This window comes from Antedon bifida, chromosome 1, assembly GCF_963402885.1.
Source record: "Antedon bifida chromosome 1, ecAntBifi1.1, whole genome shotgun sequence".
Taxonomy (NCBI): Eukaryota; Metazoa; Echinodermata; class Crinoidea; order Comatulida; family Antedonidae; genus Antedon; species Antedon bifida.
The window spans coordinates 16,383,460-16,400,961 of record NC_136226.1 but is presented as its reverse complement, the minus strand read 5'-3'; the positions used below and the strand labels follow the sequence as shown (position 1 = coordinate 16,400,961).

The window sequence follows — 17,502 nt, the reverse complement described above, 5'->3', positions numbered from 1 at the left end:
TCGAAGGTGGGCATAGCAGTTGTCATTGTTTTCGTTTATATACTGTTTGTGATGACGAAAGCTATGACAAATCCTTTGTGATCGATGACAAAAGCTATGACAAAGCGGTCGTATGTATTAGTTCTGAAAAGAACTGTTGAGTTTCTCGACGTTTCGATCAATATGCTTTGATCGTCTTCAGGAGTGAGAATGCAGAAAGTCAAGGAAACTTGGAATATAAGTGGAAAGGGTGGGACTGGTGTGAAAGCCAGAAACAATAGCAAGTTCACACAATGGGAGGGATTGAAACTGGCTGTTTCTCATGTACAATAGTGAAGTGTTTCTGATAGGTGTAAAAAGCAAGGTGAGACAAGCTAAAAACATTAGCATTGTCTCAAAGTTGGGTGTAGACTGGTCAAAACATAGAAAATGTGTCCAGACTGGGTTGTGAAATGTAAAATGGCCAGAAACTATGACAAAGTTCGTCTAAACTCGGTCACTAGCCTTGACATGCCTATTAGATGAAATCACGAAAAACTCAGTTTTTGAATCATTGAGCTTTAGTTTGTTGATCATCATCCACGAACGTATTTCAGTAATGCATTCGGTAAGTTTAAACTTAGCGGCGGAGATATCCTCCTCCGACTTTGAATCGAAGATGATAATAAAATTGAAAGTGTAATCTTTATTCGTATTAATTGTTTAAGTGTGTAAAATTTCATGTAGATCCATTAATAATAACTAATGGTATCCAAAGAGAATGTGTTGTGGATATTAAATAGAACCAATGTTAATATTCCACTGAACTTCAAAGGCTGTTTTCTAATTGTTGATAATCTATCGGAAGTAATCTATTGAATTCGGGTCTTATATTAATTGCCTTGGAAGTCTGCTATTATCACACCGATTCCAAAAAATGATAAATGTACTGTTTGCAATGACTATAGGCCAGTGGCATTAACAGCCATCCCCATGAAATGTTTTGAGAAAATTATAAAAAATAATGAAACAAAGGGTATGATTGATTATAGGGAAAAAAGGGGCGTAGTTGACGCAGTTATGTCGCTCACGCAAAAGGTGTATGGTCATCTTGAATATCCAAATAACTATGCTAGAATATTATTTTTAGATTTTTCTGCAGCGTTCAATACAATTCAGCCTCATTTACTTACAGATAAATTATTAAAGTTAGGAATAAATCCACGATTAAATCTCTGGATTACTGATTTCTTAAATGAAAGAACACATATTGTTAAGTTTAGGGGTAGCGTATCTAAGCAGTTAACTTGTAATACAGGTGCACCACAGGTTCATTATATTCTGATTTTTATAGTGATATTGATCCAAGTAAATCATTTAATGTTAAGTTTGCAGATCATACTTGCCTAGTTGGTTTAATTTCAAATAATAATAATACATCCCTGTTTAATGAATATGTTGAACAATTTGTAGTCTGGTGTAAACAAACTTTTCTTGAACTAAATGCCAAAAAAAACTAAAGAGGTTATTGTCGATTTTTAGAAGGAAAAAAAGAACAAATCATGTAAATATTGAAATTGATAATGAAAAAATATCCACAAACCGTTTCAGATTTTCACCAATGTACATAGCATGCAATTTATTTAACAAAAACTTTTCAAGATAGTCACTTGTATCATTTGTATTTAATTATATAGTTATCACATCGTATTATTTATTCTACACAGGGTACAAAACATTATCTCGAAATTGTTAACAATTTTGACAATATAGTTATCTTGTATCTTGTATCCATATGTACTTGAGTTTACAAACGTCGTAATTATTCAATTGATTGCTGCAATTCATTAACAGCTGAATGTAGCTTTGATTTGTAAGATGCCAATAATGCAATTTTAAACATTTGGACGCATATAATATTATATACTCGTTTATGCCATCGACGAAGGCGACCACTTCTTCTTTCCTCCTAGATACATCAAAAACACTGTATCGTTCACGTTGTTTCTATCGAGATGTTTATAGTTGCGCATCACCGCTTCCAGTTCCTCGACTCGTTCGCTACGAATTGTAAGCAGAATGCCGATAACGTGAGAAATAATCCAAGCTACGATGGTCGTCCACCACCAGCCGGTGAACGGTAACAGAAAGACGAACGCGTGCAAAGGAGCCACGTGAAAGAGAATTCCGGCAACGCCAACGTAAATTCGGTGTTCGATCGAAATGTTTGGTGTCACAGCGGCGGGTACTACTATCGAACAGAAAACCACGATAATTCTCACGGCCAGCTTAACTCTATGCAATCTTGATCGTGCGACGACGTACGAAGATGACGTCCATTCAAGGTAGATAGAAGCGAGCTGACACGTTAAAACTCTTCGCCAGTAAACTTCACGCTCGACTACGTTGCGAACAAAAACTTGTCCAGACAATCTGCCCGTGTATCCTAATTGTCGAACGTAAAACGCGTAGAAATTATTTCCTCGTGTACCATCATCACCACCACCACTACCCATAATACGGTCGTAATGGTGTTTTAGGTCACAGGCTGTCACATCAGCCATTCGTCTGGCTCCAAACAACCATTCCAAGACGATTAACGGCAAGAACGAGAGAGAAAACAACAGCGTTCCAACGACGCGCAACGTCACCATCAGACCGTCTGAACCGCTTCGTTGTTGAACGGTGCATTCTTGCTGACCGACCGAGTAGCGTTTGTGACAGCCGTACAACTGGTACCGTTCGACCGCGAACGTTTCGTACAACAACAGAACGAACGCAGCAGACGCGATGAACGATACGCTGCCTCGTCGAGCATACTTTGACCGTATCACCCATACAGTGGACGCAGAAGTGATGCGTTGAATTGTACGTAGTCGGCTAAGAGTCATATTGATCTAAACATCAAGTCTCCGTCTCTGTTATTTAATACTTTTTCCTCCACCGTGCCGTTGCTCGTAGCGTACGCAAACCTGTTGTTAACCGTTCTGAAGAGAGGAGATATCGGATACCTCGACAAAAGTGGTGGCTTCTTCGTTAACACTAGTGAACCGTGTACAAACCTTCCATCATCGTCGTAACATCGTACGTACACGTACTCTCCGACCACGCCACACAAACTACACTCGCCTTGGACGCTGCACACGGCCGATGCCAATATAGAAAAAGTGTCGGTGACGTGCATGCTGCACGAAAGATTCGCGTTCGTGAGAGTGGCACTTAAACAGTCTCCGCTCAACTGTAGTGTGTCGGTGGTTCGAGTTTTTCCAAAATGACGTGTTTTCGGTAGCAGATCGGGCGTGTAAGCACAGAGTATGACGAGGAAAGTGACGGACGAGATTGCCACAAACGATGAAGAGAAAACTAAGGAAACCATAACGTGTGTGTGTGTGTGTGCGCGTCGTCGTCTTCGTCGTCCTGCCTCAGAGGTCCTTAAATACGGCCGATTTTTGTATTCGCAACATCAGTGTTCATCATGTCAGGGCAAATGCAATTACGATTCACGTTGTCTGCCGAAGAAGTAGCTCTGGAAGAGTATCTAAACGATAAACTTTCTTTCGAAAAACTTCCTGCCGACTATCTGAGATGGGTTATGAACAAAGGAAAGAATTGGAAGTCGTCGTTGGATCCTCGAACATTGAATTGCACCGATGAGATGGTCATGGATTCCACTCTGTTTCCCGGTTTCGAAAAGATCGAATGGAACGAGAGTAAGATACGTGACTTTGATACGTTTTTCGAAAACTTGAAGAAAACGCCACTCTTTGTGAAAATTCTCTACTCGATGCTAGAGTGTGCCGCCAAGAAACACGAGTCTTTGGACGACAGTGGCAAAAGAGTGCTCGAATCGGTCGAGAAATGGGATTGCGGGCAAAAATTTGACGTTCTCTCAGTCAAGTCGGTACGTCTCGAAGCCGTCGAAAAGGAACAATTGCGCTCGAAATTTAACATCATGTTTGTTGACCGTGACGGCAACGAGAGCAAAACTATGAGCACCGGATCGCTCGCCATCACCGAATCTGGTCTGAGTGAACTGGGCAATTACCTCACGGCCGAACTGCGACAGAAGAAGATACAAGCCAACAAAGACAAACAGTTGAGAGAGGAGCAACTCGGCACCACCGACATAAACAACGCAGCGTACGTGCTAACCGTGAACGGACATCAAAATCCGTTGAACGGATGTGTGCGATTCTGTAAACTGAACATCATTCTCATGATGGTACAGTTGAAATATTGTTTCGAGGCGCATGTGAACTGCAAGTCGCACGCCTCCTACAAAGAATGTCACAGCGTCGACAAGATGGACGCAAGACGATGCATCATCAGCATCATGAAAAAATTCAGGGGTCAACATGGATCGAAAGATGTGGCCAACAATGCAGGCGTGTATCAAAAAGTCAAGATGCCCTTTGATGAATCTCCAAAGAATCCATACGTGAAGATGAAGACGAACGTAAGCTATAGACAAGCACGCGATTTCACGCGACAAGAGCTCGAAGACAACAATCCGTCGTTAAAGTTCGTTTCCGACATGTCCAAGAAACTGTTTCTCGACAACGCCACAAACCGAAGATACAAGAACCTAAATGTGGCCAGATTCGTACCCGGTAAACAACTTCAGCCGATGAGTGCCGAACAGCGCTTGGCCATCGGTGCTGGTGATCTGGCGCGTACCGACCTGAGTATTGTATGCTATTCAGACAATAATGCATCGCCTGCTAATCGATTTCTTACGCTCATCAACATCGAGAAAGGCGTTGACATTACGCCAAGATATTTGTTTGGAAGCAAAATATCGCAAAACGACACGGCATACCAAGAGTTTTATGCGCGTCAAAACGAAGACTGTCCCGAAACTATATTGGCCGTCGTGAAGGGCATAATCGGACGAGAAGCCGTTTCCGAAGAGCAGGCGTGTGAAATGTCAGGCTACTCATTAGAAGAGTATCATAGTGCGATTGAAGTAATTGAAACTAGTCGTCGTGGTGCCATCAAGTTAGAAAAGGGAGAGGATGAGGAGGAGAAGGAGAAGAAGGAATCGGAAGAAGAAGAAGAAGAAGCTGCTTCTGTTGTTGTTCCTAATGAACCAAAAAAGAGAAAGAAAAGCATTCACAACGTAGACAGTAAACGTCAGAAGAAATGTTAAGCTTACCACCAACAACAACAACAAAAAAAGTTAGAATAAGAAAATGTTTACAAATAAAGTTCTTAGAAATGAAATAAAGTTACACTACAATAATTCGTCGTCGTTGTTTATTAGACTGGAATTAAGACAAAATACTTCTTTTTTTTTCTCTCTCTCTCTCTCTTTTATTTCTATAATACTAATGATTAAAATACATATTTTTACACGATGGCAGTTTCTGCCAACACATCATCGTAAGAAGGCGGAGCCGTCGATGTAAGTTCGATCGACTGTAGTTGACTTAAATCATTAGAAATGTTTTTACATAGACGGACGGCTGACAGTACAGACGATGTGTTGTACACGACTATCAACATGAGCAGTGCAAAGAAAATTACGTAACCTTCGATGGAAAGTTCAGTGAACGTGCCTCGGTGTCTATGTAAAGCCAAAGAAAAAAAGCAGAGTATTGGAAACATCAAATTAAAGAGTGCAGTAAGTATTGTATGTATGCAGACGGTCACTTGATATTGTGTCTTTCTTGGCCTCTCACGTTTCCAATACACTTCCATCAAGTGTAGCAGTCGAAGCGTAGTCTTGTTACCTTGAGATGTTAAAAATAGTATACTCATCGAATAATCCTTTTTCATACCGACTGATATGCATAATGAAAAAATGGCCGTAAAGTAAAAGTGTAATTGACCTATTCTTCGTCTAGAGCCGAACATGAAAGTCTCCACAAACATAAAGGAAAACATTCCCGTTGCAATAGCAAAGGTAACGTATACTTCTTGTTCACTACTCGTCAGTTGATCGTACATCACACCAGATTTTATGCTCAATGCAACAGCGGTCAGCGGCAACGATAAGCTTACGCACAGCTGAATACACCTAAAAAAAAAGACATATATTTTACCAGCACAGTGAATTATACAAAACATACATCAACTTTGCTAAATCCATAGGCCCACTGTATGCAACACTTTATATACTGACTGTATGTACAGGTATCCCAAAGCAGTCAAATAAAACAAAAACAAAAAAAAAAACATTCGGAGGCCAGACCTACCTGACTAGCAACTTACAATACATGCAATTCAGGCCTACCAAGCCCAAATCTATGCATAAGTAATTAGATAAGTAAAAGAAGAAGAAAGAAAAAAAATGTACTTACATCCTCCAAATGTCTCGTGAGTTTTTATTGTAAAACTCCCAGTGATAATCAGACATTGATAATCTGTGTTGAACAGCTGAAAACGTACCGTACAATATGGACATTACATTGGTCGTCGAAAGCACAAACACTACGAATATCATCAAATCCATTTCTCTTGCATAGTGATGGTAAACGGAGGGTTACACTATTATACATTATACTTGTATGATGTCACATACCCACGATGATGTCAGCTATATTCAATACACGTAAGATGCTACAATAATGACGTTAGTGGTGCAATATTATATTATACTCACGGTTGCAATCTGGATGCGTTATAAAATACGTCAGATACACACCGTTTGTTGTACATGACGTCGATATAAAAACAAATATTCACCCTAGATGATGTCAGCTATATTTTGATACACGTCGTAAGATGCTAAAATAATGGTGGTGCAATATTATACCCACGCTTGGATGCGTTATAAAATACGTCAGATACTCACGATGATTATTTAATACACGTCGCGTAAGATGCTAAAATGATGACGTCAGTGGTGCAATATTATACCCCACGCTTGCAATCGTTATAAAACACGTCAGATACCCACCGTTTGTTGTAGATTATATAAAGAATAAAGTTTAAAATACATTATAATCCGCTAAAAAAAAAAAAAAAACAGCAAAAACCTACTATAATAATGTGTCCCAAGACTACAAAATGGCTGTAAAGTCATCATATATGATGTGATTTTATTATAATCAGAAAAATAATTACATAAGCTTTAAAATGAGGGGTAGATTATTTAAATTGAGCGCCTACTAGAAGCAAAGTTATAGTGTTTTGAAAATCTGGACTATACGGATATAACAGGAAATTAAGAAATAAACAGTTAAACATTTTGGTTAAAACAAGTTTATTTTTCAGCAAGTGCTCAACAAAAGCCCATAGTTACCAAATACTTCCTTTTGTCCAATCCAAATGAAATTTGTAACACTTACAAAACACATTTTGCTGAACACAGAAAAAGTTGTCTAATTATTGTATCATTGTGTTAAGGGGTTTAGTTTCCATTTTTGTAGGGGTAGGGATTTTAGTATAAAAAAAAATACTATTCAGAATCTACTCCGCCAACTTTATATTTTAGTTTTATTATAGAAGTTCTGTAACGCGATGTTGTCGATAAAGGGATAATGAATTGATAAAGGGATAAGGAATTGATAATTGAGTGAGAAGTATAAGGAATGATCTAGAAGGTTATGAACATATTTTGTATAAGGGGATGTATGTTCTCTCTTGTGTGAAAACTGAATGCTTAAACATTGACGCACACTGTCATTGAGGTCGAAGTAATCATTGGATACGGATGCGTGTTACTGCTCTATCAGGATCAGGACTGCATTATTCACACACATAAAACACTGAGAGTAATAAAGAGAATCTATGCTTGATTGTTTTACACTCGAAAAATGTATTAGTATTTTGTAATAAAATAAAGGTAATTCAAATTGTCACATGATGCATTAATAAATTAATTAATGTTCATAAACGTCCAAATACTAGTTTCCTAGCATTTGTATTAAAATAATGTGGTTTCGAATATAGTATAGTAACTATGGACATAAAGTGTGTTTTCAACGCGCTTTTATTGTTTACGCTAACCAAAGCCTTTGTTGTTAAGGTTTTGCACGCTTGACTGAACGCGAGAGCCTAGCGAACATCGCAAAGATAGCGATAATTACTAAGCTAGTAAATTAAACGTTACAATCATAATATAAAATATTAACAACAATTATTAATATTTGCAAGTAAATATATTAGTTTTACAACAAGCAATGAAGTAATACTTCAAATTATGCAATATTAATGCAGTTATTTGTAAAAATAGTACGACTGTTTTAACGATCGTATTCGATAGAATTGTAAATAAATAGCGCCCTCAATAAAAAGCGCAAAGTACAGTACACTCATCGTCTGATATCTGTCGAACGTAGTCACTTCACCGAAAACTGACTGTTCAACGATCATTTTCAATATTTATTCTTTCACCGTTTAAGTTTTCGTTTTGACGTAAAAACTAGTTAGAGCTCTACACACCTGGTAAATAAAACTACTCTGATGACATTTGATGTGGGTATTTTTGGCATATTAAGATGCCTAGCCAGAGAGATACACTGAACTACCTGTACTGTTTATAGAACTTTATTTACATTATCATTTTACTGTATTTCATTTTATTATTTGTGATAATTGCTGATTACAAAAATTACATAATTAATTAGGCCTAGGCCTACGAATAATACTAATTATGGATTTCCATTCTGAGTCTTTATTAAATATTTGTAGAATTTGTGGACTTAAAAGCATCAAAACACAAACTTTAAATTTTCTAAACATTAAAATTGTTAAAGAAGATAAAAATGTTCATCCATCATATGTTTGTCATACTTGTCAATCTGCTGCATACAAACAAACGACATTGATTACACCTTACATCTGCCATGCACAGCTTGTTATCTTTATGAAAACAGAAACAAGGTCACAGGATAAAATGCAATAAAACAACTTTCATGCAAGATTTAAAATTCAATTCATTATCCGAGCAATTCACCCTTTATGACCAATCAGCACTGTCTTTGTTTCAATGTTCTATTTGTAAACGTATTCTGTCGCTTGATAATGTAGAAACTCAGTGTTCCCACCATTTTTGTATGTACTGTCTCTGTCAATTGTTCTGTACTCTTCGACTAAGTAAATTCCCATGTTTTGCTTGTGCATCACTGATAACATTTGAACGTGACATGAAAAAATCATCATTACTGGTACAACAATCTTTGCAAACAGTTGAATTGCAATGTCGGTTGTGTGGAAAATGTCTGAAGTATAACGAGTAGTGCAGTCAGCATAAATGCACAACAGAGGCTGAGCAACTGTATAATGCTGTAACCAATGCAATTAAGACCATAAACAAGGAAATTGTTGGCGATAAGATACCCGAACCTGTCCAGCAATTTGCAAGGAAGTTGGTATCCAAATCACTAAAACAAAAAAAAAAGAAATTGAGTTACCAACAAATGGAAGGGTGAGTTATTTTTTTTTAGAAAGCCAACATTTTTCACAAAACCACTGTACCAAAGTACAGAGATTTTATTGAATAATGGGCAAATCAAATGAACCTAAATATTATATACAATAGTACAGGCCTTGTCTTTTAAGGCGAGTGAGTGTGATCACTCGCCTAACACACTCCTCCTAAACTGCCCTTGAGGAGAGTGATTTACAACACCCTTAAATTTGGTAAATTTCTACACACCAAAGCACCAAACAGCACCCCTAAATGTATTGAGGAGTGCAATTTGTAGCACACCTACAATTTTAAAAAGATTGGATTATTATTGGAATAAACTACCCTGCCACACAATATTGTATTACAACACATTCCCTGAACACGAATAAATACGGTGTTAAACTTGGACTATAAATCTTGTAAATATAAAACATATGCTTACAGCCAATGAAAATTACTACAGCAGTTGTGTTAGCAAAAGAACCCTCAGTCGACGCAGCCATGAATTATCAACCATATGAAATTCAATATCGCATGATTCAGCTCAACTTCAATTTAATCATGAAATGCAATCCACCAATTGGTATCATTGATGATGTTGACAGGTCACTGGCCATCAAAGCTGACTGGCAACAAATTCTGAAACTGAGAAGGCAAGTATGACTGAATGGGACTGAATGGAGGTATGTCTTCAACATTAAAATCATTTTAATCTGTTTTTGTGTGTGCTGTATTAATTTAATTTTTTTTTCCTTTAAGGGGCCACAAAATTCGTCTGTTCTTCTTTGGAAACTACGAGTTTTTATCAGGGATGTATGGCCTCAATGGACCAAATGGTAAGATACAGTATCTTATTTAATATGCATTTAATGTGAATTATAATTTATTGTATACAAACCTTAATTGTTCTTTCATATCTTTCATTAGGAAGGTACTGCTGCCTCTTTTGTCACCATACAAAACATCAGATATATGTAGAGGTGATGTGCCAAAAGACCACAGGTCTATAAAGACATTGAATGACGACTATCAATTATTTGAAGATCATGGAATGGTAAACTCCAAGGAGGTATCCAGGAGTGTAATCAGAAAAACAATGGTGCCTATTGACATCGACCATGTAGGAAATATATATATATTTTGGTTAAATCATGTTAAATCAAAATACCTCCATGGTTAAATATTGTTTTCATAGTTATGCACTTATCAATTGTATGACTTACCATATTGAATGAAGTGCATCATTTGTCCAATGTGCGTCCTTTAGGTGACCATGACACACATTATGAAGGATGGTAAAATGACACACCACTACTTGGTTTGTTTCTTCCTGAATCTTGCACGAGGGCAATTAACTAGGAGGTCTCATTGTTCATTGATGTCTACTATCATCCTTTCTACCACAACTCCATGATGATGCTGCTCACCAATTTGTATCATAATACAGTCCGACACTTGTATAACGTACTGAAATGATAAAGCAATAGTACTAATATAAAATCTTGAGGTTACATTTGAAAATGTGTTAATAAGCAACAAATTCAGCATTGATGAAGCAGATGTCGGATATGCAAGCACAAATTTCCCACATAGGAGATGAAATTCCGCTTGTATTTTTAAACATTGCTGAAAAGCAACAAGAAATCAAAGACATGGTATGTTAAGTACGGATAGTATTACACATATTCTGAATAGGTAAATTAATTATTCAAAAATAGTTTAAACAGATTATGTATATTTTTTAGGAAACAAAATTGAACAAAGATTTGAAATACCGAACTGGGACAATGTTTGTGCAATGGAGGAAGTTCTCCAACAAAACAAGGTTCCTCGTCAAGCCTATCATGGAAAGGCCTTTGTAGGCAACCATGTACACAAGTGTTGCCAGGTGATTAAGAAAATACTACTACTTAAGATAGTATACTGTACAGTAGCTTATATCAAATTTAGTAGCAATATTATTAAACAGTAAGTGTTGTATGTTGTAATGTTTGAATATTTACCCAATTAAAATTATTGTTCACAGGTTGATATTATTCACCAGCTAACGACTGCATCAAACCAGGTTCTAGAGGAACAAAGCCAAGATATCGCAATTGGATTTCTTGGAAAATTGCAAGCACGCCTTAAGAAAACTGAAGAAACTTATACACCCATCTTCCACCGATTTTCTGAAATACACAAGGCTATAAACCATACCAATACAATGACTGAGAATGAAATTGATATTGTTGGTAAGAAAAAAAAATGTTAACTATAAAATCTGAATTGAGTTTCTATCACTCAGCTGCTTAAGCAATATGCTTATTAAAGAATTAAATTTAAATATTAATTTACTTACAGCTTCAAATATATCAGACTTCATGTCCAACTGCAGAAAATTGGAGATCAACATATCTCCAAAACTGCACATGCTCGAATTTCATGTTGTAGAATTTTTAAAGCGATGGCATGTTGGAATCGGTTTGTTGAATGAGCTGAACTGATTCACTCGTCATTCAACAAGAAAAGAAGAAGTCTGTATGGTGTCAAGTCAGCTCTGGCAAAAACCATGTCGGTGATGAAGAATCACTTAATCTTCACACAACCTAAAGTGCAAGCAAAGATAAAACATGCTGTGAAAAGGAAGCACAGTATGTATTTTAAAATACCATCAGTAAACCTTTGATGATTTTGTAGAAATGATAGTATTATCAAAATATTTGTTTGCAGATGCAGAACAGTAGATGATTGATGTGCTGCTATGTCAACTAACTGTAGACAAAATCATTCTGCAATATTAGAAATATCTGTATAAACAAAATTTAGTTAATTGTGCCTACATAAATTTATGCAGAACAGTAGATGATTGAAGTGCTGCTATGTCAACTAAACATAGACAAAATCAATCTGCAATATTAGAAATATCTGTATAAACAAAATTTAGTTAGTTGTGCTTACATACATTTATGCAGAGCAGTAGATGATTGAAGTGCTGCTATGTAGACTGTAGACAACATCCTACATTTCTTTTTTCTTCACTTAATTAGTGTTTAATATAAATATTCAAACAAATGTTAGTTTATATACATACCATTTAAACAGTATCTGAATATTGATTGAAGCACATCCATGTGTTCTGAAAAATATTATATGTTCCAAATAGTTTTAATTAATGGAATCAAAAAACAGTTTGACATTTGTTAAAATGTCAAGACATGTTTTGATCAGTAAATATTAATTTAACAGCAGCGTTGTCAACTGAAGTATTTATTTAAATAGAGGGACTATGCGTACAAAACAAAGCTAAGTAAAAAGTACATATTTTTTTCCTCACTTACTTAAAAAAAAAAACTGTTTAATACTATAAGTATTAATACAAATGGTTATAGGTTAAATAATATACATACCATTTAAACAGTATCTGTTATATTACTGAATTCATTCCTGTAATTGTGGATGTATAGTATGAGAACTGTCATTTGATATTCTTATACATTCTGTACCAAAACCATAGCATCCTTTGTAATACACCTGAATAGTTCTATGCAAATTACCCTTTTTGTTTAACTTCAATATTGTCACTTTTTACTGCGACAATATTGATTGGAGCACATCCACGTGTTCTGAAAGAAAAATATTATATGTTGCAAATAGTTTTAATTAATAGAAATTATCATAAAACAGTTTGACATTTGTTTAAATGTCAAGACATGTTTGGATCAGTAAATATTAATTTAATAACAGCGTTGTCAACTGAAGTATTTGTTTAAATAGAGGGACTAGGCCTATGTATGCATACAAAACATTTTGACAAAGCTAACTAAAGTAAAAAGTACCTAGGCCTATTTTTTTTTTCCTCATTACCTTTAACAAAAAACTGTTTAATACAGTATCTGTTATATTACTGAATTCATTCATTGTACACTACTACTGGGTGGATATGATAGCCTAGGCCTACTACTATACTACTACTAGGCTAGACCTAGCTAGCCTAGCCTATCTAGGCCTAGTATACTGGATATCATCGCTGATTTAATCATTATTAATTACCCAGTCCACCCCATCCAGATGGTGGATATCCATCCTAGGCCTAGCATTATGTTAAGTTTTAAAAAGTTAAATTAATATTATCAACTAACCTAAGCCTAGGCTAGTGTAATTTTTTAAAATCATTATCTTATACAAGCCAAGTCATGTCAACCTCCTGCTAAGTGGACCTGACTACCCACGTGGGTAGACGGGGCGATCTTGGCCATGCTGTTACAATTCAAATACGGTTCACGTCAAACTGAAATCTTATTTTGACAATTCTCGTAACAATTGTCTACCAAATAAAATAAATCTCAGTTCCTAAAGTGACTAGCAACTAATTATATATAAATATCCAAATTTAACAATATTTTTGCATTGAATAATTACTAATTTTAAGCATATTTACACTCTAATTTCAACTACTCACCAGGCTTCGAAGAAACACGCGTTCTTTCTCGCCATCCCATAGTAACAAAAAACTGTTTAATACAGTATCTGTTATGAATTCATTCATTGTACACTACTACTGGGTGGATATGCTAGCCTAGGCCTACTACTATACTACTACTAGGCTAGACCTAGCTAGCCTAGGCCGCCTAGCCTATCTAGTATACTGGACATCATCGCTGATTTAATCATTATCCGCGTATACTTATAGTGCGCCCTCTCTGGTTAGTTTATGGAAAAAATTCGATTAAAACTATAGAGGGGTATGACTTTTTTGTCTATAACTAAACCACCATGAATAAAGAGAATCTATGCTTGATTGTTTTACACTCGAAAAATGTATTAGTATTTTGTAATAAAATAAAGGTAATTCAAATTGTCACATGATGCATTGATAAATTAATTAATGTTCATAAACGTCCAAATACTAGTTTCCTAGCATTTGTATTAAAATAATGTCTGCTATCTGTCTATGTAGCAGATATATTTTCATGTTTCGTTCTCAGCTCTGCATACGGGATGTGTGTGTCTTCTACTGGCTGGCTGACGTTCATGATTTAACGTTACCGCTCCAAGAATTCACTACAATATATTGTTTGTTGTAATATTGATGTTACTATACCTTTCAATGTTCATAAATGTCAATATGCTGGTGCTTCCTATTCCATCTATCTTTGGTACAGTTCTTGAGGATGAGGATACTAAAGACTGGCTGGGGATAGACAAATATTCTGACGGCGAGGATAGTTATTGAAAACGAAGAAGAATGTGTAAGAATTTGTAAAGGCCTAATCATGATCTAGAGTAGAAGTGAGTTATGTTAACAGATTGTGTGCTCAAAATAATCCATTAATCAACATAATTATGCATTTTTAATTGTTGATTTTATATATGAAGATGATAATAAAATTGAAAGAAATTAAAGTGTAATCTTTATTCGTATTCATTGTTTAAGTGTGTAAAATTTCATGTAGATCCATTATTAATAGAACGGATGGTAATATTCCACTGAACTGAACAAAGGCTGTTTTCTTGAATGTTGATAATCTATTGAATTCGTAAGTAATCTATTGAATTCGAAAGTGATTTGTTGAAAGTGTATTCGAAGATATACTAAACGGTATATTAATAGAAGACAAAGTGTTTATTATCGATGAAGGGATAATGAATTGATATTATTATAATTTAAACGACGTGTATAGTATTTTGTAGTCACTGATAACTAATACAATAAGTAGTGCGTCCTCTATTGACAAATAATATACATGCGTTATACACCGCGCGTGACAGACAATAATTATACTGTGTTTCTAAATGGGCGATGTTGTCGATAAAGGAATAATGAATTGATAAAGGGATAAGGAATTGATAATTGAGTGAGAAGTATAAGGAATGATCTAGAAGGTTATGAACATATTTTGTATAAGGGGATGTATGTTCTCTCTTGTGTGAAAACTAAATGCTTAAACATTGACGCACACTGTCATTGAGGTCGAAGTAATATAGTAATTGGATACGGATGCGTGTTACTGCTCTATCAGGATCAGGACTGCATTTCACACACATAAAACACTGAGAGTAATACAGAGAATCTATGCTTGATTGTTTTACACTCGAAAAATTTATTAGTATTTTGTAATAAAATAAAGATAATTCAAATTGTCACAGTCATGATGCATTGATAAATTAATTAATGTTCATAAACGTCCAAATACTAGTTTCCTAGCATTTGTATTAAAATAATGTCTGCTATCTGTCTATGTAGCAGATATATTTTCATGTTTCGTTCTCAGCTCTGCATACGGGATGTGTGTGTCTTCTACTGGCTGGCTGACGTTCATGATTTAACGTTACCGCTCCAAGAATTCACTACAATATATTGTTTGTTGTAATATTGATGTTACTATACCTTTCAATGTTCATAAATGTCAATATGCTGGTGCTTCCTATTCCATCTATCTTTGGTACAGTTCTTGAGGATGAGGATACTAAAGACTGGCTGGGGATAGACAAATATTCTGACGGCGAGGATAGTTATTGAAAACGAAGAAGAATGTGTAAGAATTTGTAAAGGCCTAATCATGATCTAGAGTAGAAGTGAGTTATGTTAACAGATTGTGTGCTCAAAATAATCCATTAATCAACATAATTATGCATTTTTAATTGTTGATTTTATATATGAAGATGATAATAAAATTGAAAGAAATTAAAGTGTAATCTTTATTCGTATTCATTGTTTAAGTGTGTAAAATTTCATGTAGATCCATTATTAATAGAACGGATGGTAGGCTAATATGAGTCCACTGAACTGAACAAAGGCTTTTTTCTTGAATGTTGATAATCTATTGAATCGGAAGTAATCTATTGAATTCGGAAGTGATTTGTTGAAAGTGTATTCGAAGATATACTAAACGGTATATTAATAGAAGACAACGTGTTTATTATCGATGAAGGGATAATGAATTGATATTATTATAATTTAAACGGCGTGTAGGGCCTATAGTATTTTGTAGTCCTGATAACGAATACAATAAGTAGTGCGTCCTCTATTGACAAATAATATACATGCGTTATACACCGCGTGACAGACAATAATTATACTGTGTTTCTAAATGGGCGATGTTGTCGATAAAGGAATATTGATAAAGGGATAAGGAATTGATAATTGAGTGAGAAGTATAAGGAATGATCTAGAAGGTTATGAACATATTTTGTATAAGGGGATGTATGTTCTCTCTTGTGTGAAAACTGAATGCTTAAACATTGACGCACACTGTCATTGAGGTCGAAGTAATAATTGGATACGGATGCGTGTTACTGCTCTATCAGGATCAGGACTGCATTATTCACACACATAAAACACTGAGAGTAATAAAAAGAATTTATGCTTGATTGTTTTACACTCGAAAAATGTATTAGTATTTTGTAATAAAATAAAGATAATTCAAATTGTCACAGTCATGATGCATTGATAAATTAATTAATGTTCATAAACGTCCAAATACTAGTTTCCTAGCATTTGTATTAAAATAATGTCTGCTATCTGTCTATGTAGCAGATATATTTTCATGTTTCGTTGTGCTTTGCATACGGGATGTGTGTGTCTTCTACTGGCTGGCTGACGTTCATGATTTAACGTTACCGCTCCAAGAATTCACTACAATATATTGTTTGTTGTAATATTGATGTTACTATACCTTTCAATGTTCATAAATGTCAATATGCTGGTGCTTCCTATTCCATCTATCTTTGGTACAGTTCTTGAGGATGAGGATACTAAAGACTGGCTGGGGATAGACGAATATTCTGACGGCGAGGATAGTTATTGAAAACGAAGAAGAATGTGTAAGAATTTGTATAGGCCTAATCATGATCTAGAGTAGAAGTGAGTTATGTTAACAGATTGTGTGCTCAAAATAATCCATTAATCAACATAATTATGCATTTTTAATTGTTGATTTTATATATGAAGATGATAATAAAATTGAAAGAAATTAAAGTGTAATCTTTATTCGTATTCATTGTTTAAGTGTGTAAAATTTCATGTAGACCCATTAATAATGGATGGTAATATTCCACTGAACTGAACAAAGGCTGTTTTCTTGAATGTTGATAATCTATTGAATCGGAAGTAATCTATTGAATTCGGAAGTGATTTGTTGAAAGTGTATTCGAAGTTATACTAAACGGTATATTAGAAGAAGACAACGTGTTTGTTATCGATG

General features: G+C 35.2%; 1 protein-coding gene across 3 annotated transcripts; it reads right to left on the bottom strand.

Moving 5' to 3' along the window:
• Positions 1–5,271: 5,271 nt before the first annotated feature.
• Positions 5,272–13,867, bottom strand: LOC144845096 (uncharacterized). 3 transcript variants are annotated; one of them, XR_013612492.1, is made up of 9 exons: positions 13,758–13,867; positions 12,706–12,921; positions 12,390–12,434; positions 11,658–11,904; positions 11,320–11,502; positions 10,540–10,783; positions 10,215–10,320; positions 9,759–9,961; positions 8,477–9,287 (listed from the first exon to the last, which is right to left on the bottom strand). XR_013612492.1 is itself a non-coding variant. In XM_078702246.1 (8 exons), the coding sequence occupies exons 6-8, from the start codon at positions 10,559–10,561 to the stop codon at positions 5,308–5,310; spliced, it is 798 nt and encodes a 265-aa protein (XP_078558372.1). In that variant the 5' UTR covers positions 10,562–10,783; positions 11,320–11,502; positions 11,658–11,904; positions 12,390–12,434; positions 12,706–12,921; positions 13,758–13,867; the 3' UTR covers positions 5,272–5,307. The 3 variants fall into 3 exon arrangements, 1 of the variants encoding a protein (XP_078558372.1); XM_078702246.1 differs by lacking the exons at positions 8,477–9,287; positions 9,759–9,961 and adding an exon at positions 5,272–5,977; XR_013612493.1 differs by lacking the exons at positions 10,540–10,783; positions 11,320–11,502 and having other exon boundaries at positions 8,468–9,287.
• Between the last annotated feature and the right edge of the window lie 3,635 nt (positions 13,868–17,502).